Raw genomic sequence first — 27,860 nt, 5'->3', positions numbered from 1 at the left:
ACAATTGGCGCACCTTACAAACCGCGAATGCGCTATTCTGCCTCTCTGACACGGTATAATTATTAACACGATTATCAATCCATCCCGTGATGCCTGTACTGATTCAACTAGCATTTTCCAGTTCAACTCTCGGAGCTGCTATTGATCAATGCCGACATACCATCTGTGGATTGGAATATTTCCAACGTTTAGTTTGCCACACACCCAATTGAGTGATTGGAGATGATAAACTGCCGACTTGAAGGCACTCGTTTTCAATTCGTGCTTGACATAATACCTCGGGGCACATGGATAACGATCAGAAAGTAATCTAACAATATAGCTATATTGCACGCGGCACTTGTGGGAATGTAAGCTACGGGGATGTGAATGTTCATAAATACATCGAGTATTTCGGCTTACTCTATTAATCCAGCTGGAAGAATAAAGTATTGCGGTCACCACATACATCAGACAGGGACAAAGCCAGAAGATTAATTCGAGCCCCCATAACCCCAACATGGGGGCGTAGTAAAACTAATTAAGAATATGAATGTCTGCTTAGTGCCTGGGATACTCAACACTACCCTATGGATGAGTTTAAACCGTGTTTTTACATCCATAGCTTGCTGCTACTACGGTGAAATACCCTTGTTGAAGCCTCCAGCCATCATGCAGAGATAAATTTCGAAGACTAGCTTGTATATATTTGCCATATTGAACCTCATTCAAGTAGTTTCTAACACTACTATTGGCTAGCATGCTGCTAATTGGAATAGACACTTTGTTTGCCGTTGCCCAAAGCCGTAGGTAGCCGATTCCTAAGTCTAAATAAGTGATCAAATACCGTATACTCTCCAAAGGTTGGACTGTGGGTCTTTCTTTATAAAGTATCAGGTTAACTGTCTTCAGTAACCACTTGACTGATTATAGTAAATGGTGGAGCGATTTCCATCAATACCCATCGTCCAATTTTTCGAGAGAAGACGGTACTGACTTCTTATGAAGTTTACGAAATTCAAGTATAAAATAGCCGCGATATTCTCTAAAGTATAACTATGAAAAAGCCTGTATATGATGTTCGATAGGGGGATCTCTAAATCTTCGGTTCCGCGACTCTTCAAGAACCAATATTCTGATTAGCAGAAACACGTATGAAATGATGGCCATTGTCAGGGTTTTCATATCCCCTCTCTTTCCCTGGATCTTATTTAACCTTTGGTTAACACCAGGAGCTATCTATGTCTCTCTATTGTGGCAGACTTATAGGCTAGGTGCTTCATTCGATTTTTTTTTTAAATTCCCTTTCGCTTTGTAAGTTGCACGTATATGGGGCCCTTCTCCCACAACATGTAGACTTTACTCTTCATATCCCATCCAATACTCTCCTCTGCCAGCTCTATATCGAAATTCCAAACGACTTTTGCAAGAATTAATCTCATCTCTGCATACGCAAGGCTTCGGTATAGTTAGTTTCGGTAATAGAATCTTGGAGCCAGCGTTACTTACTTGTACCCAATGCAGTTTCGTGGACCAACAGAAAATGGCATAAACGCATCTCTTTTATCGTTCTCAAAGCGTGCATCACCAAGCCATCGTTCCGGAATAAATGATTCGGCGTCACGAAAATGAGCGGGGTTATGATGATTCACCCATTGCCATACTCCAACGATAGTCTGCAAACCCGTACGTTACAATCACAGAACCCAAAATTGTATCATATACCACGCAAAGAATATATCACTTACACCAGCTGGGATGTATCTACCAACAATTACGTCGCCACCGGGCGAAATAATGCGAGGTTGCGTACCGGGCGCCGCGGGAAATAGCCGCATCGCCTCGTCAATCACGGCTTTCAAATAAGTCAGATGCTGCACGCTAGTCAGGTTTATGTCTTTCTCTGAATTAAATGCTGAACGAATTTCAGCAGCTAGCTTCTTAAAGGTTTCTGGATAGAATCCAAGATAGTAGGTTGCTGCTGATAAAGCCGTGGCAGTTGTCTCTGAACCAGCAGCAATAAGCAGGCTGGCGTTTGATACTAATTCTTCGAATGTTAATTCCTATGATAGAAGTTAGTTCTCCACGCATATCCGCGTATACTCTCTGCCGTGGAATTACCTCTGCAGACCCTCGGGTAGTCGTCAATGCTGTCATAAAATCCGGCCGACTTGATCCCGAATCGAGTCTCCTACGCGTTTTCTCGATAGACAGTCTTCTGTGTTCTCTACCCTTTGCTGGTAAATCTTTTGGAACGAAAAGTAATGCCAGTATCATGCCAAGCGCTCCGTATTTCGAACACACCGATACAAATGATAGGTTCTTGACGCCAGAAAAGATAAGTGCGACCCATGGGTGATAATCTGATTTCTCGAGACAGTAAAAGGGCTCGCCGAAAGCCAAATCTCCAATGATGTCAAATGTTGTATAATTGTACCACCTGACAACATCGACTTTCTCTTGGTTTGCGCATTGTGCTTTGAGTTCCGTTAATAACGTATCGACATACTTATTGATGATTGGCTCTTGATCTAGCATGGCCTGGTGCGAAAATCCATAAGCCAAGCTTCGTCTGTACCGAATGTGATTCTCTCGGCTTGCACCAATAGCATTGGTTTGATTACCAGAATGCAGATGAGGATCTTTCAAATGCTCCACCCGACCGCCTTTACGGTGACCACGAATTTCTTTGGAGGCATCTGGATGACTGTAAAACACCGTGTTGGGACCAACGCGCACGACTGGTCCATATTTGATGTGAATTTGAAGCATTTTTTTATGGGCATTGCCACTTATTGATACCAAAGAATATGGAATGTCTGAGGCTGCCCAAAGCCATGGTCCAGGATATTTACGAAGGGGATGGAAATAGAGGTTATAGATCGTAATGCAAAATGCGTAAACTAAGCCCTACAATGCTCATTTACCTATCAGTATAGCAGCCAGCTGGGTCTGAGAGTTGCGTTATACTGACAAGAAGAACAGCAACAAGTGGTAACAATATTAACGACTTTATTATAGAGCCAGAGGCACTACTGGAAAGATTTAATAGCGCCATTGTATCTTGACTGATATCAAGATCTCCTGGGCACTAGATATGCAAACATTGAAGTGTTTTTTCTGCCACTGGGTCAAGATTTATATTTATAATTTCTGACTGCTCTTGGCATCGGGCCGAATTAGCTAAGATGCACAAGGATTGAGCAATTATAGCTTAGTGCGCTCCCCGGATTAGATATGCGGCAGTGAGAAAATGCCTTTGCTGACGAACATATGGAATATACGGCGGCCAACTATGGAAAACAGCGGATAGGGTTATGAGGCTGGTGGTGGGCGTTGTTCCTTTTTCTTTTTCCCATAATGTCAATAGGTGCACAATTTCTCGTCTACAATTTTATTGCAAACATGCTAAAGTTCTGAGAGGGGAGATAGAGACAATCAGTACCTTTTGGAGCCTTTCATAAACCGAGCAGGTAGCTTGGTTTATGGCTGCGCTATAACATTATAAGAAAGAGTAGATGAAATGTGGCTGAAAGCTACATGTAGCTAAGAGTAATACGGAATAATTTTCGCTTGATAGTATAATGCTGCTATAATATTATGGTGATTAGTCAACTCATAGGGAATTTTAATTGGCTAAATTCCTAAGGGAAGATAGTATTACCCGGTAGAATCTTAGATCCCTACGAGATTGGTGCAAAATAATAGGCCTGCTGATGAATATGTGGATATGCTGTCCGGTAATACCTAATAGGTATACGTATTCCCTCGAAAAATTGGCCAGTGGGTTTTGTCACAATCTGATCGAAATTGCCCCATTATTTACTGAGAAGAGCAGGCGGCTAGCTCGCTGCAGTTAGCATATAGAGAGGCCTACTGGCCAACTTTTGGAGGGAAACGGTAGCAAGATAGCAGCGGAAAAGTATCCGTTGTTGTTACTATAGCCGCTTAGTAAATTCTTGTTAGATGGCTCTGCAGAATACCGCATTCCCTCGAATAATTGGCCAGTGTGTTTTGACACAATCTGATCGACATTGGCACATTATTCACTGAGAACAGTAGCCAGCTAACTTGCTACAGTTAGCATGAAGAGCCGCCCACTGGCCAACTTTTCGAGGGAATACGATATATATGCTGCTTCGCCTAATTCATCTTTTTTTGACTACATGTACCTACTCACTTTTCGTTTGAATTCTTCCCCCTAAAACAAATAACTTTCTTTACAGATTTTATGGGCGATTGGCGAACTGTAACGAGTCGGCACAGTCTATGAGCAAGAATCATGAGAGTATGGTTACAGTGGCTCAGCTACAGCCAAAGAATATGCCTTCTTGCCAATCTTGCATTGGTTATTTCTCATTAGATCGCACGTATATGTGCATCGGCCGCTCTTAAAGTGAAATATCGCATTTTTATCTCTTCTTGGAATTTTTCTGAAGAGGTGGAACGAGCAGATTATCATGCCAGCGGGAGTTGAAAAAGATTTGGAGGTGCATCCATATCGTCACTAACAATCTAATAATACTGTAAATCTTGACGTTTTAGCAGCTCATCAGAATCATGGCCCATTTCAGTCGTTTTCGGACCCGTACGCTCTCTTGCGACATAGATCTAGTCGCTGGAAAGTAACCCTCCATACGTTCGTTCATCGCATAATGTTCATGTGCGCTGGTGTCATTGCACAGGATCTAAAATGTTACTACGAAGCTAAGTTTATCCATTCATCCGATCAAAAGTTCCGCCTTGGCTGAAAAGAGGGAGCGGTTGGCGCGGCGAAGCCTAACGAAGACAGCAAATAATCCAGAGAAGTCGAACGAAGCGTGATAGCCGAGCCATCCATTTGTCTTTTTTTTTTTATTAAATACAGCCGTATAGATCGTATAAACATGTTGGACGATGGTGAGCTTCAGCCCATGCACCTTAAGGCGCTACCGCGGTTCATTAGCATTGGCCTTGGCTTGGAACAGGAACAAATGCGGCAGTAGCCCCGCCAAGCTATCAAACGATCCTCGCCGCTGGGGCTTGCATTCCCGAGACCGGAACCAATCAATATTTTGATATTAGTCGCAGGCGGCACTTTTGATTCCGCGTGGCTAGATAACGCCAAGGATGGCGGGTGTGGGTGAATCATTTCGCCTCATGCTAGAAAAAAAAGTACCGCGTAGCTCAGAGTACTATTGATTTCTGGCCTCAGTTTGGAGACCTGAGCGTCGACTGCGTGCCCTACCGCCACATGCCGACATGCACCCCTCAGATACGTGCTTTTAGCGTCTCTTCCAACGATCGCCACGAGACTGCAGCTGCGTCAGCTTGCGTCGAGAATGGGTTGCCACAAGGCTCTTAATTAATACTGTATATTGCAACTCTGCAGTCGCCATCCCAATCGCCGATGAGGCCCGATCACTGCTCCACGTACTGACAGTCTTGGGCTTGCGCTCCGTTATCTTAGCATGGGCGCCATACTAGTTGTTGCCGCTGAGCTTGTCTCATCCAGTGCCTGGGCCTGGGCTAACTCTGTACTGGTCGCCTCTGGAACCTCCTAAACTTTAGTACACGGGCGATGGAGCTTGTATTTGATTGCTTTCTGCAACAGATAAGAATTATTGTTGTCATTTGATTTCCAATCGTAGCTGAATTGAAACACCCATGGTCATCTCAGCGGAAGATAGCAATGCGGCCGCTTCTCAAATCTTGGCAGCTCACTGTCCTGCACTGTCATCTAGGTAGCTTCAAAAAGAACCCTTCAAGCGCCAGCAATCACGCCACCGGGAGCTAAATCCCAGCGAGCCAGGAACGTTTGTTGGCCACGGCCCGCTACTTATATAGGCAGTATGGGGAGGGTAGGCCAGACAGGTTTTGAGAGAGAGCGTGTGACCGACCAGCTAACGCGCGAGTGTCACTATTTGGGCTGGCCACATAGATGTCAATAGATACTAGTAGTAGTATCACTAGTAGTAATGCTACTACCGTATCAGATTCTATATTTGTTCAGCGCGCAGATGCGGAGTCGCGAACTACACGCCAAGGTTTCACCAAATCTTTTCTCACTTTCAGGACTAGCTAGCCGCCCCTGTGGAGAGATATCTGGGCGATCGCCAACACGACCTCACTTGCCAAGCGCTTTAGTGTAGGAGATTTACTTCCACTTATTGCTTAATCCTATTTTTAAATGCCTGTGCTGCTGCTTAATTTCTCCTGCCAATATGTTTGTTAAATGATAATAGCAATAAAATTTTGTTGTTGTCTGTCACATGTAGAACAGCATTCAGTGGTGTCCTTGGAAGCACTGTCCAGGTACGACGAGTGGCTGGGTGGGGATTAGAGCAATTTAATCTACTGCAGTTGGGCGGAATTTATGATAACTGAGTGAGAGAGTTGACGAGGCAGTTGAGAGTGGATATTGTTTGCGAAGCTAATTTAGAACAAGACAGCGCTATGAACTATAATGTGATAACTGCTTTAGAAGCAGAAGAAAAAGAATGGTTCAGTACCTGTGTTCTGCTCTTCAAGGCATGCACCAAGGCACATGCAGGACGAAATGACAAGGTCCGGTGTCAGCAGTGTCTTACCACGGATGCAGGCCAGTGCAACACGAATCACCAGCCGCGGACCAATTTTACACCCAGAGGTGAAGCGTAGCAAATGATATCTAGAAACAGCCTTGTGTATGCTTTCAGCTGGTACTAATCCACGTGCTTATGGATGTATAGTAATACTATCATATGTCCTACTACATAATGCGCCTCGAGCAGCTTCAGAGGCATTGATAGTGACGGTAAGGCCTCGGCTAGGATTAACCTCTTGGCTCCAAGGTAGCAAAGTGGTATCATCGTGCCACAGCCTGATATTGCACGATATCTTCTGAGGTATTTTCCGAGGCCAAGATAAGATATGAGATTGTATGTAGCACGACGAGCTGGTCTGCACCCCAGATGAACTTATGAGGATCACCCTCCGACACCACATTCCTCTCCAACCCTGCTAGTTATCGGCATGTCACCTTGCCTAATTAGGCTATTCCCCGCGTCGTTCGACCAGCGACCTGCTTATTCTATTCTTTTTGTAGCCCTTTTGTAGCACGCTATGTCGCCGCACTTTTGTCGTTGACTCGTGATCCAATGCGGTCTCGTTACGCCACAGACCAACATTGAACGTGCCGTTTCCCGGTATTTTGGTGTTGGAGATGTGGCCCCCATGGTGCCGTTTCCCGCTTGCTCAAGTTGGAGAGAGTGCCGGTTCCGAAAGCTCAACTCCACTTTCCAATGATACATGTCCGGGCCTAGATCACGAGCTTGCGATGCAAAAGTTCTCAGCAGCATGGCTAAAACATGGGGTGTCACTACACACGACCCTCAGGGGATATGAGTCTGGTTGATAGGGAGTATCCGTGTGAATATAGCGCTTGGAGATAAGGAAGTCGTAAGTGGCTCGTCTTTGGCATTGGGTCTAGTCCGAAGAGATTGGATGTAACCTCTAGATGTAGACCACATGCGGCTAATTAGAGGGTGGTGGTAGTAGCTGTAGTAGCTGCTCTCAATTATTATAATAATACGGTTGGTTCAGCCGTTCTTGAAAAGCTTTGATACGTATATCCACGCGCCATACGACTTCTCGTCCTGGAGTTGCTTCAGCTCTCTGCGGTGAGGTCTGCCACCTGTACGTCTTTAGCTATAGCTCTATAGTAGTTACAGCTAGAGAATAAGGCAACATGGCTTCAAAAGAGGTCTACGTCGATAACTCTGTCGAGAGGGACAATTCCTCGCCTGAGCGGCCCGTTGATGAGAAGTCTGCCTTCCCTAGCACGGTCCACGACATCGACGATGCCGTACATGACCTTGCTGAAAAGCTTGGTGATAGAGCCACTGGCACGGCACCATTGGATGATATCGAATATGTTATGGACAAGATTGAGACGTTGACTGTCGAGGAGAGCAAAGAGATTATTGAGATATTACTCAAAGATCACGAATACGACTACAACTTCTCCAACAGCCAGCGCGAGAAGCTTTCAGCTTTGCTCGACGGACCCTCTGACGGACAAGATCCTGAAGAGTGGGAGCTAGAACTAAAAACTGAAGCGGCTATCAACAAGTTCTATTCGCCATACCCCGAGGTGCGCGCTATTACGACGCCGACAGACGACCCTAACATTCCATGCGAGACCATTCGCGCCCACTTGCTTGGTTATATATGGGCAGTTCTTGCCCAATTCACCAATTCGTTGTTTAATTCGCGTTTTCCATCAATCACGCTGACTTCGGCCGTTGCACAAATTCTTCTCTACCCATGTGGATTGCTCCTTGCTCTCGTTTTGCCAGACTGGGGCTTCACGATTCGTGGCCAGAGGATCTCGCTCAACCCAGGCCCATGGTCCTACAAAGAGCAGATGCTTTCCACAATCATCATTGATGTTGGACTTACATCGGCCTATTGCTTCTGGAACATCCAGACTCAGACCGTTTACTACCAGGACAAGTGGCTGACTCCTGGATATGGCATTCTGTTGCTTCTATCTACGCAGCTCATGGGCTTGGGATTCTCCGGCTTGCTCCGTCGCTTTGTCGTTTACCCGGCTGAGGCTATCTGGCCCAATATTCTGCCCACAGTGGCACTAAACAGAGCATTGCTCGTCCCCGAAAAGGTGGAGGTAATTCATGGCTGGCGAATGTCGCGCTATAAGTTCTTCTTCATCTTCTTCGCCGGCATGTTTGTTTATTTTTGGCTGCCAGACTTCATTTTCCCAGCTCTGAGTTATTTCGCCTGGATGACGTGGATCTCGCCCAACAACTTCAACCTAAACATAATTACTGGCTCTACTCAAGGGCTTGGATTCAATCCTATTTCGACCTTCGACTGGAATGTGATTTCCACGTATTCACTTCCGCTTGCGTACCCATTCTTTGCATACGCCCAACAGTTCCTGGGTACAGTTGTGGGTGGATTGATTATTATCGCACTGTATTGGTCCAACGTCAATTGGTCGGCATATCTCCCCATCAATTCATCAGGCATCTTTGACAACACTGGTCAATCGTATAATATTTCGAGAGTTGTCAACCCCAATAACGGTTTCCTTAATGAAACTGCTTACAATGAGTACTCCCCTGCTTTCTACAGCGCAGGAAATTTGCTCCTCTATGGCGCATTCTTTGCTTTCTATCCCCTTACAATGGTATTCATCTTGCTTGATGCTTGGCGACCACTCCTCAAAGCTTACAAGTCCACGGCAAGGGCTGCTCTTGATTCGATTAGAAAAACCTTTGTGGGCACAAAGAATGCCATCGGGTCTCTTGCCAAGGGCAATGTACGTGAAGCTGGTCGACATCTATACGATATACTCAACGACGAAACATCGATATATGACGGGTTTGATGACCCGCTAACAAAACTGATGCGTAATTATCCTGAAGTACCGGATTGGTGGTTCTTGATGATTGCACTCGTAGCGTTCATCTTTGCAATCATCATTGTGGCCCACTGGCCCCAGCTTAATACACCTGTTTGGACCGTCTTTTTTGTGATTGGATTGAATCTGGTGTTCCTTATTCCAATGTCCTACCTCTACTCAATCTCTGGCACAACTGAAGGATTAAACGTTGTCACTGAGTTGATTGTTGGTTACGCTTTACCTGGTCACCCCGAGGCCCTGATGTTTGTCAAGGCTTTCGGATACAACATCAATGGACAAGCAGATAATTATATTTCGGACCAGAAGATGGGCTTCTACGCCAAGGTACCCCCACGCGCTATGTATCGTGGCCAAGTACTGAGCGCCATTATCACTGCACTTGTTGCATACGCAGTTGTGCAATTTGCTGACAACGATATCCCTGGCATTTGCACTCCGGAGCAAGTCTCTAACTTCAACTGCGAGAACGGATCGCAAGTATATTTCTCATCGTCTGTTGTTTGGGTAAGGCGCCGCTTTCCTTGATCTTAGCTAAAATCACTGTACTAACATTTTCACAGGGTGCAATCGGTCCCAAGCGAATTTTCAGCCAGATCTATCCGACCATGAAATATACATTCCTCTTTGGCTTCCTGCTCGCCCTCGTCTGGTGGGGCCTCAAGCGCTTTGGATCTCGCGTCCGTGAGGGATTCAGGTCTGCGTTGCCTTCCATCATTTTCACACCCCTTAACCTGCTTGTTTTTAAACCTATTTCATGGCTGAAGCACGTACATCCTTCCCTTGTACTTAACGGAATGCTCTTATGGGCGCCTCTCAATCTCACGTACTTCACTGGCGGTTTTTATTTCTCCTTCGCTTTCATGTACTACCTGAAAAGATACAAGACCGCATGGTGGGAGAAGTACAATTATGTCTTGGCCGCCGCACTCACTGGTGGAGTCGCGTTTTCGGGTATTATCATCTTCTTTGCTGTACAGTATCACCCCAAGACTATTAACTGGTGGGGTATCAAGGTGCTTGGAGAAACGATTGATGGTGGCGCTGGCCGTCAAACTCTGCTCACCGAATTACCTGCGAAGGGCTATTTCGGCCCTGACACGTGGTTTTAGGTGTAGAGGGAGAATAATGTGTTAATGAAATGATTGTTTTGTTGAGTCGACTATGGGACGGGAATAGTGGAATACCAGTCTTTACCTTTGTATGCTAGTGCGAATACCCGAATATATCACGTACATTGGAATTGAGATTAATAAACCAAGGCTCCAAACACTAAAGTCAAATGTATTGCGTCCCGCGTTAAAATCTCTTGGTTAAGGTTACAGATAAAAATATAATTTATTGACATGAAGCTGAGATTTGAACATAGTCTAGCAAGACAATAAAGTACCAACAATCTTTGGACATATCTATTTCTCTGAAATCATCTTGCTGATGTCCTATGAATCGTACAAATCTTAATTTTCAAGCCTTGGGATGGAGAGAAATGGCCGAAATATCCGCCCATCGTGCCTGCTTTTATCCAGCCTATCACTCGTGGCCAGCTCTTGATGCGTCTTCTCCACGCACAAGCCTAAGCATCACCTTCTGCCAAAGAAACAAGTCTCAAACGTCACATCAGCTTACCCCGCTAATAGTCGATATATAGGGAGAGGTAGTGACGTGCAAAACTAGAAAATCGACTCCGCAATTTAATCACCAGCGTCGCAGCCTGGATGCTCGGCGTAAATATAGACTTTGCTTGCGTGTTTATATCTACTATTATGCATTTCGCTCTACCTGCTCGACCACTTTTCGCTTAATCGCCCAAGATGCACCCCTCTGAAATCTTTGCCGCCATCGGGGCAATCGCTGTGGCCGCCCTCGCTTTTAAAGCTGCTTCTGCCGTTATAGTCTTCCTCCTCCCCTCGAACCTCAAGCGATATGCTCATGTTTCAGCCGATGGCCGACCTCCGTGGGCGCTGGTGACAGGCGCGTCGGATGGCATCGGCCGCGGTTTTGCTGACGAACTCGCGCTACGAGGCTTCAATGTGGTTCTTCACGGCCGCAACCGAGCAAAGCTTGACGTGGTCAAGTCGGAGCTGCAAAAGAGGCATCCAGGAAGGTCTTTTCGAACTCTTATTGCGGACGCTAGCACGGTGAAATGCATGAATTGTCTGCAGAATGGAGAGGCCCACTCGCTAGATTTCAATGCTATCAAAGACGCGCTTCAAGACTTGCATCTCACAGTCCTAATCAACAACGCGGGCGGCGGCTCCAGGAATCCCGTCTATCTCTCGCTGGGCGACAGTTCTGAGCCGCGCATCACTGATAACGTCAGTATCAATGCATTGTTTCCTATGCATCTGATTCGCGTCCTGCTCCCACATCTGGCGCGAAATTCACCTGCCCTAATAATGAACATCAGCTCTATGGCTGACGCAGGTTTCCCATTGCTTGCTTCGTATAGTGCGAGCAAGCAGTTTCTAATGACTTTAACACGTGTTATAAACTTAGAAACTGCATTATTAGGACAAGCAGACATCGAATGCCTCGGCGTCCGTGTTGGGAACGTGACAAGTGTATCACACAATAAAGAGTCTCCGTCGCTTTTCACGCCCTCAGCCGACGCCATGGCTCGAGCCGCGCTGGATCGAGCTGGCCACGGGTATGTGGTTGTAACTGGGCACTGGGAACATGCACTACAGCAGGCTTTTTTGACGCTTTTACCTCCGTTTATGGCAAACAAGGTCATGATCAATGCTATCCGCGTGAGGAGAGAGGCCGGGCTTAAGTCGAGCTAAAATATAGCTAGACAGATAGAGCTGAGAGGCATATACACGGAAATGAAGATTTTCAGAGACACTAGAACAGATTGGTTAAAATAACATTGAGTTTTGCTTGAAAACAAAACTTTCTCTTTCACGAACACATACTTTCTGTACACGTAGCTAGTAATCCAACACTAGGTCTCATCACATTTTCTTTATAGAGCGACATCGTCGAACCCAGGATCTCAATTTTCAACGGATAGATTGGTTGATCAAATTTCACTGTGGATCTTTAGTTGTATATTTGAAAAAGAGAACTGTATTCATTTTCATCAATGCGGTAAGCAGCATTTCTAATAAGAATAGGAATTCAGCTGCGGTGCGTCCTTATATCTATATTAACATGGGATTTGGTAAGATGGATGAAAGGCCAACAAGGAGTATACCTGCTAAGATATCGGATTGTGTACTGGTTTCTCCGCTTGGGCATGCCTAAATAGCTAAAATCAGATTCCCTTCGAAGAGTAGAGGTAGGCACAATTAAAGACCAGCTTACTAATGACAATGCTTTCGGGATTGAGTATCGTTTTCCAATAACCCAGAGTAGTTCTCTAGCCCAGCCTTTTTGCCGCTCTACCAGACCGGTAGCTATAGAGACACAGAACAGAGGCCATATCAACATTAGAGCTTGTGATTTTTTAATATGTGACATTTCAAGGCAACTTAGCGCCGTCTGAGAGCGTAATCCAATATAAGAAGTAGTAATAGAGCATATCCCCTCAACTGCTTCTTGTATAATACGATTTAGCACTGCGAATTCTCTTTTGCAGTGATAAGTCGCATCTTGATAGAGGAAACCACCAATCTTGAGAAGCACCCCAGATGTCATGACCTGTAGAGTATAAAACTCGATCCATTGCATTATTAATAGGTCTATCAAATAGTCAGGCCCAATAGACTGAATGAGAATATCAAAGCTTTTTAGCCTACCGTCTATAAAATTATTTTTGGCCCCTGTATTCGTCTGATTGACCGAGTGGGGGCTATCCAGGCCAATGGGAACCATTGTAGAACGGATCCTATCGCGAACCACGATAGGAAATAAATCTAAATGCTTGCGAATACTCTTAATTGATACTTGCAGTTTCAGCATGTCCAGTTTCCGCAGAGACGGCGGTGAATTACTCGCAATAGCATCCATCTCAGCCACCAGCTTACGAAGCTGAAGCTTGACGATATCCAGCAGCAAGCACGCCCTCTCCGAATCATCTGCAGCCAATGATTCCAGGGCTTCGTGAACATTAGTTACTAAACCTGAAATCTTTATTGCTTTAGCCAAGGTGTATCCCGCAGTGTTATCCGGTATTCGCTGAAGTATAATTAGCAGGCCACTAAGATGGGTCTGCCATGTTCTGTCTGCCGGATTTAGGTTGACGATCATCTATTCTCCATAGTAAGAATAATATCGCATAGGGCACCAATAAATATTGCATACCTCATACAGGGAGAAATGGAAAACTGGAATCAATAAGACCGACGAGGATGGCCAGACAGCAAGAGCCTCTCTGAGCTGCCGTGTAGCGGAGCCGTATTTTTGAAGTAGGTCCTTTCGCGCCTCTATTGTCTGTGTAGATTGCCGAAGTGAATAGAAGCCTTCATTTAATGTTTCTAGCATAGACCACACCACCATAACAAGATGCTCTCCGCCAGCTTCTGGTACATTACCAAAGTTATCCCAGACGAGTCGAGGAACGCCATTCCCAGCATAATTAGAGCCTATGCTACAAAAAGAGTAGTCAATATATGATTTGGTTGAGCTGTAGCCTGCCATGAAATGGCTGGTGCTTGATAGAAGACATGATCCAGTCAACAGGCATGTAGCGACTGAAGGGCACACCATCAGAGCGACATCATCATAATCAGTCTTTTCGTGAGACAGCTTTGCCTGTTGGTTACGGACGCTATAGCCCAAACAAATCCTTTTAGACTTGGTGCAACGCAAGCAAAACGGACGACCATAATCGCATCGAATCCGCCTCATTTTGCACGTGGCGCACCCTTTACTGGCGTGACCCGGATTGACCATAGGGACAGGAAACGTGTGCGTAAATAATTCTACAAGAGTAACTTCGGAAAAGGAAAAGAAAAAGATCATAAGCTGTAGCCTAATTGAACGTGATCAAAACTCCAGCTAGCTCTAGTTTTGCTCACGGTATTTGTTAAGGGATGTATGAAGAAAGCAGAAGATCAGAGAGTGAACGGAGATTAATGCATCTATGGATACCCAGTTAACGGCATGATTGTGGACACAGCTATAGGTGGGGAATTCGCGCTAGTGCTTTCGCAAAGCTATAACTGGGCAGGCTAGCTTAAGTGTCTATGACAATTAGCCATCTATCGCCGACACTCTTGAGATGCAGCGCTAGAATTCTCGCAAGCCACTTTGGCGAGATATTCTAACTATGAAGTCTATTTTTCTCATTTTCAGAATACCATCAGATTATGGCCCACCACAGGCACAACCTATGACTCACCCTTGATCGTTTACGGCGTTAGGAGTTTGCAGCGGCAATACTCGAGCTGGACAACCATAAAAGGACAGCTATGGCCCAACTTTACAATTGCTTCATTCTTTCTCAATCTATCAACACACCATTCATTCTTAACTCTTCTCTCCCCTTGGTTTAATTTGGCAATTTGTGTATCAGACTCATCATGGTTCTCCAACCCATCGAAGTTTGGGGGCATTGGGGTGCACCGAATCCATGGTACGTGCTAATGAACAAGGAGATTTTTTTTTTAAATAGAGAGCTTATGATATTCAATAGGAAAGTCTGTATAATTCTTGAAGAGCTTAGCCTGCCGTATATAATCCACCCACTGGAATTTTCCCAAGTAAAAGAAGAGGATTATGTTAAACTGAACCCCAATGGACGTTTGCCTACAATCAAGGATCCAAATACTGACATTACTCTATGGGAAGTGAGTCTAAATCCATCTTTATTTATTTTGAGGCTTTGTTTAGCTGCTATTGGACTAACAACCGCGGAAAGTCAGGTGCTATTATCTTGTATCTGGTAGAACAGTATGACAATGATAGTAAAATCTCGTTCAAAAGCGCACGTGAAAAGCATTTAACACAGCAATGGTTGGCATTTCAAATATCTGGTATGTTGGCTGAATATGTCGAATCACCTATGTTACACACTAATGGATTCCTATTTAATGCACTCAAAGGGCAAGGTCCCTATTTTGGCCAAGCCACTTGGTTCGCTCGTTTCCACGCTGAGAAACTTCAATCGGCTATCGATCGCTACGTTAATGAGATACTTCGGGTTATAGGGGTCTTGAACCGTGCCCTGGAGAGAAATGGTACTGGATGGCTTGTCGGGAACATTCTTACGTATGCCGATCTTTCATTTGTAACGTGGGCTTCGGTAGGCAAGGGACTGCTCAAAGAACTCAGCAGAGATTCGGAATTAGAGAAGTATCCGAAATACGCGGCTTGGATTAAAGCGATGGAAAAGAGAGATTCGGTTAAAAAGATCCAGGGCTGTATGGCCAAAGGCAGAGCTGCCAATGGATTATAAATGACAAGGAGAGCGTATGTAGAAAGCCACAGATAGCCCGTACCTTTTCATATTTCCAGGTACTAGGCTATAATTTAAATACAGAAGCCGAAAGAAGCTCCGACCATCTCGGCAATTGTAAATTCAGACCATTTCGCAGGGAACGGAACGCGTTACAGTACCTAGACAGCTTATTAATTGATGGCATTATTGCCAAGAGACATGCCGCTAATTCATTTAAGAAGCGTGAGATGATAGGAGAAAACCGCCAATCCCTACCGCCTTTTAGCTGCCGATCACCAAGCAATTGCCCAAGCAATAGGATTACCAAACTAAACTATAACTTAACGCCAAACGCCAAATGGCTACTGGTGTCCTTTAGTTGCATAAGTATAACATTGTTTAGGTGTAGCTGGATTTTCTGCTTCTATTTTCGTGCCTATTTAGGGGCGAGAGTCCGTTCGGTTTGATGCCTCACATTTGCAGTAATATAGCTCCCTCGTTAGCTCAAATGCTCCCGGTTTCAAGGCGTGGATACATTGTTCCTTTGTGTAGCAAAGCTTTATGCATCTAAACTTTGTACAAATATTTCTCGCAGCAATAGGCCATGCTCGCATTTATGAATGCTCATCGCGCCACTAGCCGTCCTCTCAATTAACGCTCTTCCACATATCTGGTGCTGCGGCATCGCAAATTTCATGGTAGTGAGCTCCTTAGAGAAGTCGTAAGCAAACGAGAGGAAAAAAAGGAATTCTGAATACGGATATGCGCTTACACATTCCCTTTTTAATCAAAATCTACTGGTTTCCTCTAGCCTAGCTGCAATATTCAAGGTAGTATTCTTAGCTAATATTCTGATCTGGAACGTGACCTTTGTAATACCCTCATTTATGGCTGATAGTCCTATCATGTAGCGGATAATTATGATCAGCTGTTGGTAATCATATTAGGTAAAATATTGGCATAATTTTTTCCTGATGATAGAAAGGGAGATGTCGTAATGTAGGGGTATGTTCTATTGCCGGTGACAATATAATATCCAGTCCAAAAAAAGGCAAGGGAGTAGTTCATTATCAAGCCGTGAATAATACCCAGCATTAGGGTAAGACATCGTTCACAGCTTACTGTGGGTTATAATTTGAATCAAAGGCACAATCAAATTGGCTGAATTGCAATAGTTTTTACGAGTGTATCATATAGGGATTAAATTTCCGAATATAGTGAATGCATGCGTAGTATGGGGGCCAAAATTTTAAATATATAAATTCGGCGCTAATGAATGTCTATCCCTCTTAATTTTCAGTATGTTCGACGATTATTCTTTCTTGTAACCGTACAGTATTCTATATTGTCTGGATATCTTGAAAGGTTCTCCAATATGCGTTCACTATTACTTCTCAATCTATACCTTGCAGCACTATCGGATGCTGCCGCAGTCTCCTCGTCAGCTCCCACGCCTTTCAAAGTCGACATCTCTTCGGGGGTACCTCATATGCTTGATCTCATACAAAAAACCACTCTTCCAGCGGTAGAGTACCCAGCTGCTGTCAATAGCTATAATTTAACTGAAACAACGGGGTTGCCGTTGAGTACATTGGCTGGCCTTCAAAGTGAATGGTTAAATGGGTTCAATTGGACGGCGGAAGAAGACGCCATGAATACGTATACGAATCTCACAATGAGCTTGAAACTTTTAAACTAACTTAAAGCAAGTATGATCACTTCCTTTCTCAAATAGGGACACAAACTGTGCACTTCATACATCAAAAATCTTCGGATCCTAATGCAATTCCCATAATTCTTTTGCATGGATGGCCGGGCTCCTTCTTAGAGCTGACTCCATTACTTGATCAGCTTATGCTCAGTAACTCTAGCCAATCTTTCCACGTTGTCTTACCTTCACTGCCAGGTTTTAGATTCTCATCTCCTGCTCCTAAAGATTGGACAATGGCCGATATCTCTACGCTCTTTAATACTTTGATGACTCAGGTACTCGGTTATAAGACATATGCATTACATGGAACCGATTGGGGTAGTGGTGTCTCGTTTGACATGTACGATTCATTTAATACAACCGTCAAAGCTGCACACTTGTGCTTCCTACCATTCTTAACCCCAACACCAGCACAGCTCGCAGCAGAAGGCATTGTTCTTCCCTCGAGTGCAGTAGCTCAAGAGGAAAGGGCAATGGAATTTCAAGCCAAGGGTGCTGTTTATTTTGCTGAGATGGCGACACGAGTATGATCTACACTCCAAATATCAGTCAGAGAACGTTGAAACTAATATTGGTGTAGCCAAATACCCTCGGTCTTGCATCATACGATAATCCTATCGGACAGCTATCTTGGCTGGCTGAAAAGTTCATTCTTTGTACGTAACTTTCCCACTTAAGTTTGCATAGGCTAATGATCTTTTTAGGGTCTGATCCTAGGCGAGGGACTGGCCCTTCAACACTGACAAACAATGAGATTTTAAAACAAGTTTCATTATACTATCTATCAAAGACATTTATTACAGCATCCTATATATATGAACAAAACCCCACTGTCCTTTCAAGCGCGTATCCATACCGAAAAGCAAAAACCAGCAGCCCACTGCTCTTTACAGACTTTGCATACAACATACAGTATTGGCCTAAACAAGTTGTGGCATCTGTTGGTAATTTGGTGTATTACAATTGTAAGTACATTACACACGTATTTGTACAAATTACACATTAAGAGTGCTAATCTTTAAATAGCTGTTGATTTTGGCGGTCATTTCCCAGGATTGGATAATGTAGCTGCTCTGGCAGAAGATGTCAGACAAATTGGAAAATATTACAAATAGGATCTTTCTTTATGTTCTAGCTGATTATAGGGCATGTGTAACGATCCGTTATACCGTTGAGCCAAACAGGGCAAAAGATTAGGCCAATAATCGCTATTGTAGCAATTACTGTAACGGAACCAGCTGCTTATAAGGGATCTATCTGTTACGGGGAACCAGGTCGTAACAGCATGGTTATTATTCTAGTAGTTAAAGTCTTATGTATGCCATTGATATCAAATTGTATTTGCAGTTATTTTTACATGTCCAAGTTGCAGTCTGCATCAAACTACAAGGCTCATCCAATCTAAATATTCTGCCAAGTGGGCTGCTTAAAAAATAACTGATACAATAAAAAAAAGGATAATGATATTCAAGCGACATCTTTTGGAGGAAAGACAAATATAAACGCTGCATTAAATACAAACGTAGGATCAACAGGTATTTCTGCCATGCGTGCAATGCGCTCTTGCCATGAAATATCGAGTTTTCTCTCTATAGCGTGCTATTTATCTTGATGTAAGCTCCATAAGTAACAGAAATAGGTTTACTATATCACGGAAGAACTATTGTCGAGTATCTTCTAGCCACCGGTCAAGGAAAGCATTGAAAGTATCTGGGTGTTGAAGTGGGCCGAAATGCCCAAAGTCGGGTATCACAACAAGAGTAGAGCCCTGGATCATATCTCTTATTTCACTGGCAACCCTCCGGGGGATAATTTCTTCTGAATCGCCATCTCCAATCCACATGATAGGCGCATGAACAGGATCTTCAAGTCGAGACTTGATTTGTGCGAAAGATTCGCCATTCCAGTTTGGAAGTGAACCTTGCATTGAGGTCATCTTCTCCATAAATGCCTCAAATTTATTTGGGTTCGGAGACAGAGCCTCATATTCCAATTTCATCCTGTTTTTTACGTCGCCCAGGAAAGGTATTCCAAGTAGGCCATCAATATCGAATTGGTCGGGTTGATAATTTGCACCAAATATAAATGCGCGATCCACTTTATCCCCATAGCGCATCGCCAAAGAAAGAGCGGTGTTGGCACCGTCGGACCAGCCAACAAAGGACGCCCTTGGTACCTTGAGATACGCCAGCAAAGCTGCTGCATCATCTGCAAATAAATCGTATGAGAGCGATAATGGATCATCGTCACTGGAGCGACCATGAGCTCGCGTATCAATTGCAATTACGGGATATCTTTTATCAACAACATGCTTGATCTGGAGACCCCACCAATTGGAATTGATCTTGCCCCCGTGCAGGAAGACTACCGGGACTCGGCCGCAGTCCAATGGAGGCCCAAATAAAGCATACCAAAGATTGATATCATTGATTCGAACAATTCCAGAGAAGACTGCATCTGGTAGATCTGGTGTTTTGGGTAACATTTTGTAGAGCAGAATTGTTAAGATGAGAAAACGAGCAAAAGTATCAATCAAAAGTCTTGATTATCTAGAGAAGTCAGCGACAGAGCCCTTTATATATTCAAGATTATGTGATCCACATAAACTGGGCGGACTAGCGTTTCCCTTGTTTAACAAGAACATATTGTGGGCTTTAAACCTTTAAGATGACAAGACAACATGTTCTTGATCGGCAGTCGAACTGGAAAATATGGCGATATTCTAGTCAAACTAGCCTATGCGATTTTTCGTACTTGCATGATTTTCCCACCTTGGCATTCCCATAAGTAATACTTCCTGAATAAGAACTTGTGTATATAAGCATTTTTACAGAGCGCTTCGTATCGCTTTAGTAGACTTAAAGCGGGCATTTTATCAGCATTGTAATACCCGATACTTCGGATAGCCTATATGATGGCCCTAGTTTTGGTGAGATTTTGTTAGGTGAATTGTACCTCTTAGAATAAGTAATACACTAATGATACCCAAGCTCCCCACGCTTTTTTCGGCCCGACTCTCAAAAAGTATAAGAAAGCGTCTTAGAATAGTGATATTTTAGGGTAAGTAGAGCTTTATCTTGTGTTTTTTATTTCCCTTTTTTAATGCCCGTGCATCACTACCCTTTGGCTCCACTTCGAGCCAACGGGTATCAAAAACAGAATGCATATTATAGCAGCTGAATCTAGGTGCCAAACACAACATAGGTATTTTACCTGTTATTGTGCCATATACTGCTATCGCCATTGGTAAATATTGAGTCTGGCTAACCATTGTAGGGAATACTATTATCTATAAGAGGTTCTGTTGTAGAACTTTCCATATTACAGTTCCCCAGCTTCTATACCCTCTTATAGCAGTATATCCAAAAGCTCCAATAAATCCCCATCCAACAATAAACCAACCAAGACTCATACCACTAGGACAGCGTTGATGTAGTTACCTGTCAAGGTAAACGAATACTGTCCTCCAGACCCTGTTACCTGCGTCTCGGTCCAGATGCTCTGCGTGTTTCCAAGCGAATTGGTACTGTATTTGTCTGGAGCAGTCACAGTCTTCAAAGTTGCGACGCCTGTCTTCCCTGGAATTACTACTGTAATTGGAGTCGAAGCTGCACCATCATAGTTGACAATCTTAACAAAGTACGTTCCCGCATCATTCTTCGTAGCAGACCAGTACAATGGCCCATACCCCACATTCCCAGAGACTGCGGCCGTCTCCGTGCCAACGTTGGTGAAGAAGAGTTTAGATACGTAGTAACTCATGGATCGGACTAGAGCATTAGGAGAGTGCTTAATCATGGCGACGTTATCGGGTTCGTCATGTAGACTCTTAATCAATGCGCCATGGCATATTCCAACAATGACATCCGAATTTCTTTCCAAGCCTAGGAAATAAATGGCCTCTGATGTTGCCGATTGTAATGTTGGGTTGTCCAGCTGGTTTGGATTTACGTGCTCGGCATCATAGATAGCAGCGTATTCACCAACAAGGACAGGCTGGTTGCGAGGGGCATGGTCGTAGCCATTAAATTTGCCAACCATATCATCCACGGAGAGGTAGTCATGGAGATCTTGAATGACGCCAGCAGGCATTGAGGGGTTGGTAAAATATCCAGACCAGATGGACGAAATGATCTTAATATTCGGGTATACATTTTTAATAGCATCGTGGAACGCATTGAAGCGATAACCTAAACATGGTTACTCACACCGTCTATACAATTGTACAGATAGACAAACTTACCGACATAGCTAGGAATACCACCGTTGAGGAAATCTTCGTTGCTAATTTCGATGTAGTTGATTGTAAAAGGATTTGGATAACCCAACGAAGCTCTAACACTGCCCCAGGGTGACGTTGATGGGCCCTAACACATATTAGAAATAAACTTTAAGAGATTTATGGACGATAAAATTTACCAGGAGGAACTCTAGCTCGTTCATAACATCGTCAACATATGCTCCTATGTTTGCTTCAGAGATAATTTCGCCATCCAGATATAGCCCGCCCCAAACAGCCAGTATTGGTTCGAGATTCATGTCAATGCACCACTATTTTTCTTTTGTCAGCGGTGGATGACTACCTTTGGAATAGTAAGTAAAACTAACCTGCATCATTTCCAAAAGTCCGAGGCCATCAGTGTTGACATAGCCCCAAGTTCCTGGACGTCCAGGGCGGTTAATGATTGGGCCAATGGTTTCATTCCATTTCCACCTATATGGAGAAGCAATTCCTTCAAGGTTATTGCCTCCTGGTAGGCGGAGGAACTTGCCACCCAATTCAACGAGAGCCTCGGCAAGGTCCATCCGAAGTCCATTGTTTGAATTTTTGAACGTCTGCTGAAATACACTAATCATCTGGAAACGAAGGCTTTGACCCGCAGTACTCGCACCATCAAAGGTAAGGTGGAAGGTATTTTTCTCATCTGGAGCAGAAAATTGAGTGGTGAAGGTTTGTGCATAAGGGACCCAGCCATTGGCCTCTGTTTGGTCAACTTGAAAGGTGGTGCTCCCAAGCATAGAGTTAGTTGTATTGCTCCAAAAAGCGGCCAAGATTTCTCCCTTGTAGTTGCCACGGAGGTAGAAGTTGGCTGCATAGCGTGTGGCGGTTGTTATATTCATGCCTGCATATCCTTCGTTCCAAAAGCCAGTTGCGCCAGTTGCCCCGTTGGTGACATCCACTCTCATCTGCCAAGGGAGCGCGCTGGTTAACAATGGTGCCTCATTGTCGAGAGTCAGAGTATCAGAGCCCCTGGTGTGCCAATACTGAAGAGTCTGATACGGGCCCTGGTTATTGAATACAGAAGTGCCTTGAAAGGCGCGATTTTGGATCAGTTCTGAGTACAGCCCCCCATCACCAGAGTGGTAGACATCCTAAAAGCAATTAGTTGGATGCCTTCTAGTTGGCCATTTTCCATCACAAACCTCATAGAGAAGGCCGTACAAGATAGGACTAGTTGCATTGCCTTGCGCAGTGGATACGGTAAGGGTCACAGCGTGAGCCGTGGATGCAATTCCTAGCAAAGCCGATAGCCTAGAAACTTTGTAAAGCATGATGATTGTCGTTGTTAAATAATGCTAAACCTCACGTCGCGATGGTGTTATATATAGTTCGACATACTACGGAATACAAAGGTAAACAATCAGCACCACTGCTACAAGGAAGTCGGACCGACAAGATGCAGTTGAACATACGCTTAGCGGGATGCACTCAAATTCCTTCGCCCAATTTGGCCGCTTGTTGGAAATTGAATGTTTGCGACTCAATGCTTCTCGGGGGTTGAACAACTCCGCGCTGCTCAACATGGGATAGAGCTGGCCTCCACTCTCGGTGCAGCTCCAGCCGAGTGCATAGCTTTTTGACGTCGCCCTAGACTTAGTGGGGCGTGTCATATGCTAGCTTCGGTGGGCTTCAGGTCCCAGGGCCGGATCTGCCGATTCGGCATTTATAATTTACATAGCACAATTGCTTGGGATGAGCTTTCTCTTCAACTAGATTTCGACCTAAAGACATGCTAAAAAAGGTGGCGTTTCGCATGATCCTGGTATTATGTAGTATTAGGCAGCAACTACCACAGGATTCCATGAGGATGTATACAGGGCCCAACGGGTTCGTGCTGTATGTGATAAATATCCATTCAAAGCGTAGTGAGAAGAAGCGTATAGCGTAGGGGGCAGTCAATAGTGCAGCATCTTGGAGACATTTTCTATGCTTAGACTATTACAAAACTTCAGGATTTTATCTGGCAGGCTGAAATTTTGTTTCCCATTAGTACCTAGGTATAGATGGGTATAACAGGAGACATAATAGATCTATTAATTTTTAAAGAGGCTCAGGCAGCAAAAATTATGTATCCTTTGAACATTGGCATATCGATCCTCTACCGCCAATCCATCGTCCCTGCGCTCCTGCAGGAACCCCCGCTTCTTTCCTTTTCATTAAATCTCCCCACATGCCTAACTTGAGTCCATGTGCTCTAGAATGCGATGACTAATACTAGCGTTGCACCGATAATGGGCGTTAGCATGACGACGAACTCCCAAAATTTTGGTGATACGGCCATGTAGCCTGCTTTGCTATCCATGAAAGCTGTGAACCAAGAATTCTCCAATAGCCTTTGCTAGCCTAGTTATTTGTATACTGCTCTAGTGGTAGATTACCAGTAGCGATTCTAGCAGGTATAATGTCACCATAAACACCACCGCTCAAATGTTGGTGGCTATCTTCTGCTCGATATTTTGTTCAATGCCCTCCCATCAAGGCTATGTTCTTCGTGGTGTTTTAAGCAGCTTCGCCTTATCATGGCGCATCATAATGATATGATTTTCTTAGAGGCTATTCATGATACCCTATTTCAAAAGACGGTCGTCTGATTCGAATCCTATGATCTCTTGTATAGTAACACGCAGCGCGAGTGCCACAATTCGTTCAGCTATAGATATAGTAGGACATGGTTTATCAATATTTGCATTATATGGTATATGGTATTATACCATCCACTTGTTTAAATAGAAGCCAAAAGAGCTACAAACCTGTGAGTGGACAAAGATATTTTTGTGCTGAGAGAGACAGCTCGAATAGTACCTTGGCATGCTGATCTTGTTGCTTCGTTCAAGATATGCCACGGAATGGAATAAAGTCTAAGCACAGATTGAAACTTTCTATAGTATTTGGATCTCTGATTATTTCCTAATAGGTGTATTACATGATATTAGGCAATCTTTACCTGGCAAATTGTTTTTCCTATGGTATACACTAAACATGTCTCTACAGCCCCATTATCCGAGCAGCTTCTTCAAGTCCTCTCTCTCCTCAAACTCTTTCAACATATTGGCAACATCCTTATCTCCTCCTTAGGCAATCTTTTGCATATACGGAAGCAGCTCCTTTACCCACTCGCCCTCTTTTCCAGGCTCGGGGGCCCCCAAGCCCCACTCACGGGCATGAAGTAATGGAGTGAATGCTACTAAGGCAAGCTTCTTTCCTTCCTCACTGGGCGGAAGCTGATGAGTAGATTCGTCGAGACTCACGCCAAGGGCGGAGTACCATGCGTTTTCAATACGCTGCGCGAGTCGGTCAAAGTCTGCTTTTGTTCGCTTTTCAGAGGTGCGCACGGTGCCGACAATGCGATTTGTCTGCGCGGAGCGACGAGTTCCGGCCATAAAAGAAACGGTGTTGCCACTTTCATCTGATTTGTTGAACTGGACATGAACAAATAAGGATGGGGTGGTAAAGGTAGTGGCATGTAGCTTGGTGATAGCTGAAGCTATCTCCTGCTGCTGCTCGTTGGTGAGCGGGTAAGAGTGATAGACCTCGTAGTATGGCATTTTCAAACGATTAATTTATATGTATAGTTATATAATAGAATTGTGTAGCAACATATGCGAAAATCAAGACATGCGACGGCAACAAAAGATATATATAATCGAAATCAACTGCTTGATAGATTGGATAATTGGACTATTGCGCCCGCAAATAGAGTGCACCGAGTATTCGGAAGGTCGGGAGGTCGGCGCTCGGTAGACGTCGAACCATAGTAAGCGGCATTGACGTCACGCTACCTCGGCATTATTTTTCCAAGGCATATCAGCAGCACACACACACATTTAAACATGTTCCGTTTGATCCATTGTCTGAATTCTCAGCATGATATTGAGCGGACTCTACGTCATTTGCACGATACTGATAAGCGCGTGCGAAAATCCTCGGCGCTCATGCATGGGGAGCTTAGCCACTTCTCACCAAGGTACATGTATGTAGGTAGCCTAACCTTATAGGCCTATATCAAATGGATGCGAAATGACATATAGGTACCACCTAGGCTGGGCTGTCACTAGCTAAACAATATCAAATTTAGGCAAACGATATATTCTTTTTGGGGGGATTTATTTATTCCTATTGACATTTGCTTTGTAATACGAGACAAGCCGGAATCTTAAAGGACTTGGCTCCAGTAATTGCTGTGATTAGCTGCATGCGCGACAATTGACACGACATCTCTCAATGTGTACTGCTGTGTTATCTTTTTTTCCAGCTTCGCGCCCGAGCTGTTAGTTAACCAACCCAGGTCTACAACCCTCCTCGGCATCCTTGACAAACATTTTGCGAGGCTCTGTGAAGCTGCAGTTACGCTATCCATATCATAGGTATACGCCATGTATCCCAACTCGAATCTGACATCCACTGTATCCGACAGATCGTCCTTGCTCTCGATATGCCGAATTATAACAAGATTTGTACCCATGAGCACAAATACATCATCACCTTCACCAACGGTGGTGCCTTGGCTTACGACACAGCAGTCCTTGGGCCACACCGCATCCAGAGGACCAACGTTATGAGCTGCCATTGCAGTCTGAGACCTGCCGGCTTGAATCTCGTAAAGCGTGCAGCCCTGAAGTAGAGCAATTCTGGAATCTTTCTCTCTTCCGTCTTTGTGCCCTTTCCACATCTCACACCACTCGCATGTCGAGGCCGAGACATGTTTAAGATGCCCGAGATGGATAAAGTCGACTTCGAAGTCTAAATTTGACATTGCTGGTGGGATAATACGAAAAGTTTGACAATCTTCAGTCCAGATGGATACATCTGTATGGAGCTGCAAAATGTCAAAAATATCTCGAGCGGCATAGATGTCGAGCTCTCGAGGCATATTGCTGAGCAGGCGCACAAAGAGCTCAGAAGGCTCAGCCGAATAGTCGGCAAACACATCAAGTGATTGTCTCTCAGTGGATTTCTGATCTGCGAGACCTAGCAGACCAAACACACGATCTCGGTTGTCAAAACACTTTGCCTTTCCAAAGTTAACAACCAGCTTATGAAGTTGTTGCTCTTTCCGATTTTCGTTGGAACTCCGCTCTTCTAATGCGCTCAGTAAAGACCGGGCGTGACGCCCTCGAGGTGTGCTTCCAAGTTTGATATCCATACCGGCGAACCCCCCTTCGTAGAATGTACCCTTTACCGATCTTGGAAGGCGCTTAAATATCGACCAACTAGAATACTTTGAACCACAGAAGAAGATTATTGACCTCGCGAGTAAGAGCTCTTGAATGATCCAAAGTCGGGTCCAGTAGCTTCGTTGATATATTGTCTCTAGAGCGTCGCCGCGCTCCTCTTCCCAGCTGATGGATGTTAACGCATCATCATCGGCAGACACAACTTGTGTTTTACAGATACCAAAGATGAGATCGCTCTCCGGCGTGGCCGGCCCCAGCCAGACGAGGACTGCCCGGGCTTTTCGGTAGATACCCCCCATACATTGAACCTGAGCATTTCGTTCGAGGATATTGCCTTGATCGATGCATATAGCATCTACAAACAGCCACTCATCCTTATAGGAAGATTGAGATAAGATTTTGAGGAAGTCATGGAGATTTTGACGAATTGAAACGCTTTGGTCGTTAATTTGTATCTGAGCTGCTGCCTCAGCATTACCCCACTCATATGACACTGCACTGTATTCAAGATTATCTGTTAATAGGTGAACGGTCTGGTCCAACTTGAGTTCACCAGCACCATTATCTTCTACGTTCTTGATCTTGACAAGCCTAATGTGATGGCCATTGGTTGGAAGTGGGGCATAGGAGAAGGCTTGTGAAATCATTGCTTCTTTAACGAGACGAGGATGCTCTGGAATAAACTACGCAGATTGCATAGCTGCAGCTATAAATCTGAAAGCTGCAGGCTAATTTTCGGTAGAAAAAAATCTTCTTAATAGTTTACCTTGGTTGGGCAATAGCTTAGTAAAGGTGTAAGATATTTATAAGAGAGTGAAGAAAAAGGTAATATATACGCTGCATAACTGCTAGCAGTAGTTTATAATAGCTTCATCAGCGCATTTAATCCTACTAATGACTGGACACTATCAGGGACGACACTATCAGCGACGGCCTATCTGCGACGGTGACCAACCTGTCTTGCTACTACGTACCCTGGGCCGCTA

The 27,860-nt window shown here is 44.4% G+C and overlaps 10 protein-coding genes across 10 annotated transcripts; 4 read left to right on the top strand and 6 right to left on the bottom strand.

Moving 5' to 3' along the window:
* Nucleotides 1–1,058: 1,058 nt before the first annotated feature.
* Nucleotides 1,059–3,063, bottom strand: GGI43DRAFT_403964 (cytochrome P450). Its single transcript, XM_083205863.1, has 5 exons — nucleotides 2,954–3,063; nucleotides 2,101–2,889; nucleotides 1,728–2,042; nucleotides 1,489–1,655; nucleotides 1,059–1,437 (listed from the first exon to the last, which is right to left on the bottom strand). The coding sequence occupies exons 1-5, from the start codon at nucleotides 3,035–3,037 to the stop codon at nucleotides 1,275–1,277; spliced, it is 1,518 nt and encodes a 505-aa protein (XP_083060753.1). The 5' UTR covers nucleotides 3,038–3,063; the 3' UTR covers nucleotides 1,059–1,274.
* A 3,947-nt stretch (nucleotides 3,064–7,010) lies between these two features.
* GGI43DRAFT_403959 (OPT oligopeptide transporter domain-containing protein) lies at nucleotides 7,011–10,832 on the top strand. The gene is made up of 2 exons (XM_083205862.1): nucleotides 7,011–9,892; nucleotides 9,949–10,832. Exons 1-2 carry the CDS (start codon nucleotides 7,688–7,690, stop codon nucleotides 10,495–10,497), a joined length of 2,754 nt encoding a protein of 917 aa, XP_083060752.1. The 5' UTR covers nucleotides 7,011–7,687; the 3' UTR covers nucleotides 10,498–10,832.
* A 364-nt stretch (nucleotides 10,833–11,196) lies between these two features.
* GGI43DRAFT_422595 (short chain dehydrogenase/reductase) lies at nucleotides 11,197–12,168 on the top strand (the record flags this gene model as incomplete). The annotated part of the gene is made up of 1 exon (XM_083208132.1): nucleotides 11,197–12,168. One exon carries the CDS (start codon nucleotides 11,197–11,199, stop codon nucleotides 12,166–12,168), a length of 972 nt encoding a protein of 323 aa, XP_083060751.1.
* Nucleotides 12,169–12,528: 360 nt separating this feature from the next.
* GGI43DRAFT_422594 (Zn(II)2Cys6 transcription factor domain-containing protein) lies at nucleotides 12,529–14,221 on the bottom strand (the record flags this gene model as incomplete). Its single annotated transcript, XM_083208131.1, has 4 exons — nucleotides 12,529–12,627; nucleotides 12,692–13,068; nucleotides 13,126–13,576; nucleotides 13,631–14,221. The coding sequence occupies 4 exons, from the start codon at nucleotides 14,219–14,221 to the stop codon at nucleotides 12,529–12,531; spliced, it is 1,518 nt and encodes a 505-aa protein (XP_083060750.1).
* Nucleotides 14,222–14,533: 312 nt separating this feature from the next.
* GGI43DRAFT_403952 (glutathione S-transferase family protein) lies at nucleotides 14,534–15,834 on the top strand. The gene is made up of 4 exons (XM_083205861.1): nucleotides 14,534–14,903; nucleotides 14,964–15,117; nucleotides 15,189–15,303; nucleotides 15,373–15,834. Exons 1-4 carry the CDS (start codon nucleotides 14,851–14,853, stop codon nucleotides 15,723–15,725), a joined length of 675 nt encoding a protein of 224 aa, XP_083060749.1. The 5' UTR covers nucleotides 14,534–14,850; the 3' UTR covers nucleotides 15,726–15,834.
* A 1,817-nt stretch (nucleotides 15,835–17,651) lies between these two features.
* Nucleotides 17,652–18,533, top strand: GGI43DRAFT_383405 (Alpha/Beta hydrolase protein; the record flags this gene model as incomplete). The annotated part of the gene is made up of 4 exons (XM_083203383.1): nucleotides 17,652–17,942; nucleotides 17,999–18,074; nucleotides 18,123–18,383; nucleotides 18,445–18,533. 4 exons carry the CDS (start codon nucleotides 17,652–17,654, stop codon nucleotides 18,531–18,533), a joined length of 717 nt encoding a protein of 238 aa, XP_083060748.1.
* Nucleotides 18,534–18,813: 280 nt separating this feature from the next.
* Nucleotides 18,814–20,187, bottom strand: GGI43DRAFT_367757 (alpha/beta fold hydrolase). The gene has a single exon (XM_083202488.1). The coding sequence runs from the start codon at nucleotides 19,901–19,903 to the stop codon at nucleotides 19,079–19,081; it is 825 nt and encodes a 274-aa protein (XP_083060747.1). The 5' UTR covers nucleotides 19,904–20,187; the 3' UTR covers nucleotides 18,814–19,078.
* A 294-nt stretch (nucleotides 20,188–20,481) lies between these two features.
* On the bottom strand, nucleotides 20,482–23,358 carry GGI43DRAFT_403948 (glycoside hydrolase superfamily). Its single transcript, XM_083205860.1, has 6 exons — nucleotides 23,113–23,358; nucleotides 22,843–23,037; nucleotides 22,027–22,791; nucleotides 21,838–21,969; nucleotides 21,662–21,785; nucleotides 20,482–21,608 (listed from the first exon to the last, which is right to left on the bottom strand). Exons 2-6 carry the CDS (start codon nucleotides 22,969–22,971, stop codon nucleotides 20,827–20,829), a joined length of 1,932 nt encoding a protein of 643 aa, XP_083060746.1. The 5' UTR covers nucleotides 22,972–23,037; nucleotides 23,113–23,358; the 3' UTR covers nucleotides 20,482–20,826.
* A 1,205-nt stretch (nucleotides 23,359–24,563) lies between these two features.
* GGI43DRAFT_403946 (uncharacterized protein) lies at nucleotides 24,564–25,786 on the bottom strand. The gene has a single exon (XM_083205859.1). It carries the CDS (start codon nucleotides 25,243–25,245, stop codon nucleotides 24,772–24,774), a length of 474 nt encoding a protein of 157 aa, XP_083060745.1. The 5' UTR covers nucleotides 25,246–25,786; the 3' UTR covers nucleotides 24,564–24,771.
* GGI43DRAFT_367749 (HET domain-containing protein) lies at nucleotides 25,765–27,859 on the bottom strand. Its single transcript, XM_083202487.1, has 2 exons — nucleotides 27,849–27,859; nucleotides 25,765–27,779 (listed from the first exon to the last, which is right to left on the bottom strand). Exon 2 carries the CDS (start codon nucleotides 27,519–27,521, stop codon nucleotides 25,854–25,856), a length of 1,668 nt encoding a protein of 555 aa, XP_083060744.1. The 5' UTR covers nucleotides 27,522–27,779; nucleotides 27,849–27,859; the 3' UTR covers nucleotides 25,765–25,853.
* Between the last annotated feature and the right edge of the window lies 1 nt (nucleotide 27,860).

Source organism: Trichoderma evansii (genome assembly GCF_050947405.1).
Source record: "Trichoderma evansii strain SZMC 28006 chromosome Unknown GGI43scaffold_9, whole genome shotgun sequence".
Taxonomy (NCBI): domain Eukaryota; kingdom Fungi; phylum Ascomycota; class Sordariomycetes; order Hypocreales; family Hypocreaceae; genus Trichoderma; species Trichoderma evansii.
Note: the sequence above shows the minus strand (reverse complement) of the source record. Positions and strands in the feature narration are given on the sequence as shown.

Bases quoted from the DNA above. Each gene is read 5' to 3' on its own strand.
- GGI43DRAFT_403964 (XM_083205863.1), bottom strand. From the start codon at position 3,037: ATGGCGCTATTAAATCTTTCCAGTAGTGCCTCTGGCTCTATAATAAAG. The intron at 2,890-2,953 runs GTCAGTATAACG...TGAGCATTGTAG, and splicing joins CACTTGTTGCTGTTCTTCTT to GGCTTAGTTTACGCATTTTG. The intron at 1,656-1,727 runs GTAAGTGATATA...ACGGGTTTGCAG, and splicing joins GTAGATACATCCCAGCTGGT to ACTATCGTTGGAGTATGGCA.
- GGI43DRAFT_403952 (XM_083205861.1), top strand. From the start codon at position 14,851: ATGGTTCTCCAACCCATCGAAGTTTGGGGGCATTGGGGTGCACCGAAT. The intron at 14,904-14,963 runs GTACGTGCTAAT...GATATTCAATAG, and splicing joins TGGGGTGCACCGAATCCATG to GAAAGTCTGTATAATTCTTG. The intron at 15,118-15,188 runs GTGAGTCTAAAT...AACCGCGGAAAG, and splicing joins CTGACATTACTCTATGGGAA to TCAGGTGCTATTATCTTGTA.
- GGI43DRAFT_367749 (XM_083202487.1), bottom strand. From the start codon at position 27,521: ATGATTTCACAAGCCTTCTCCTATGCCCCACTTCCAACCAATGGCCAT.
- GGI43DRAFT_367757 (XM_083202488.1), bottom strand. From the start codon at position 19,903: ATGTTACCCAAAACACCAGATCTACCAGATGCAGTCTTCTCTGGAATT.
- GGI43DRAFT_403946 (XM_083205859.1), bottom strand. From the start codon at position 25,245: ATGCCATACTACGAGGTCTATCACTCTTACCCGCTCACCAACGAGCAG.
- GGI43DRAFT_403948 (XM_083205860.1), bottom strand. From the start codon at position 22,971: ATGCTTTACAAAGTTTCTAGGCTATCGGCTTTGCTAGGAATTGCATCC. The intron at 22,792-22,842 runs GTTTGTGATGGA...AATTGCTTTTAG, and splicing joins TGTACGGCCTTCTCTATGAG to GATGTCTACCACTCTGGTGA. The intron at 21,786-21,837 runs GTAAATTTTATC...AATATGTGTTAG, and splicing joins ACGAGCTAGAGTTCCTCCTG to GGCCCATCAACGTCACCCTG.
- GGI43DRAFT_403959 (XM_083205862.1), top strand. From the start codon at position 7,688: ATGGCTTCAAAAGAGGTCTACGTCGATAACTCTGTCGAGAGGGACAAT. The intron at 9,893-9,948 runs GTAAGGCGCCGC...ACATTTTCACAG, and splicing joins TCTCATCGTCTGTTGTTTGG to GGTGCAATCGGTCCCAAGCG.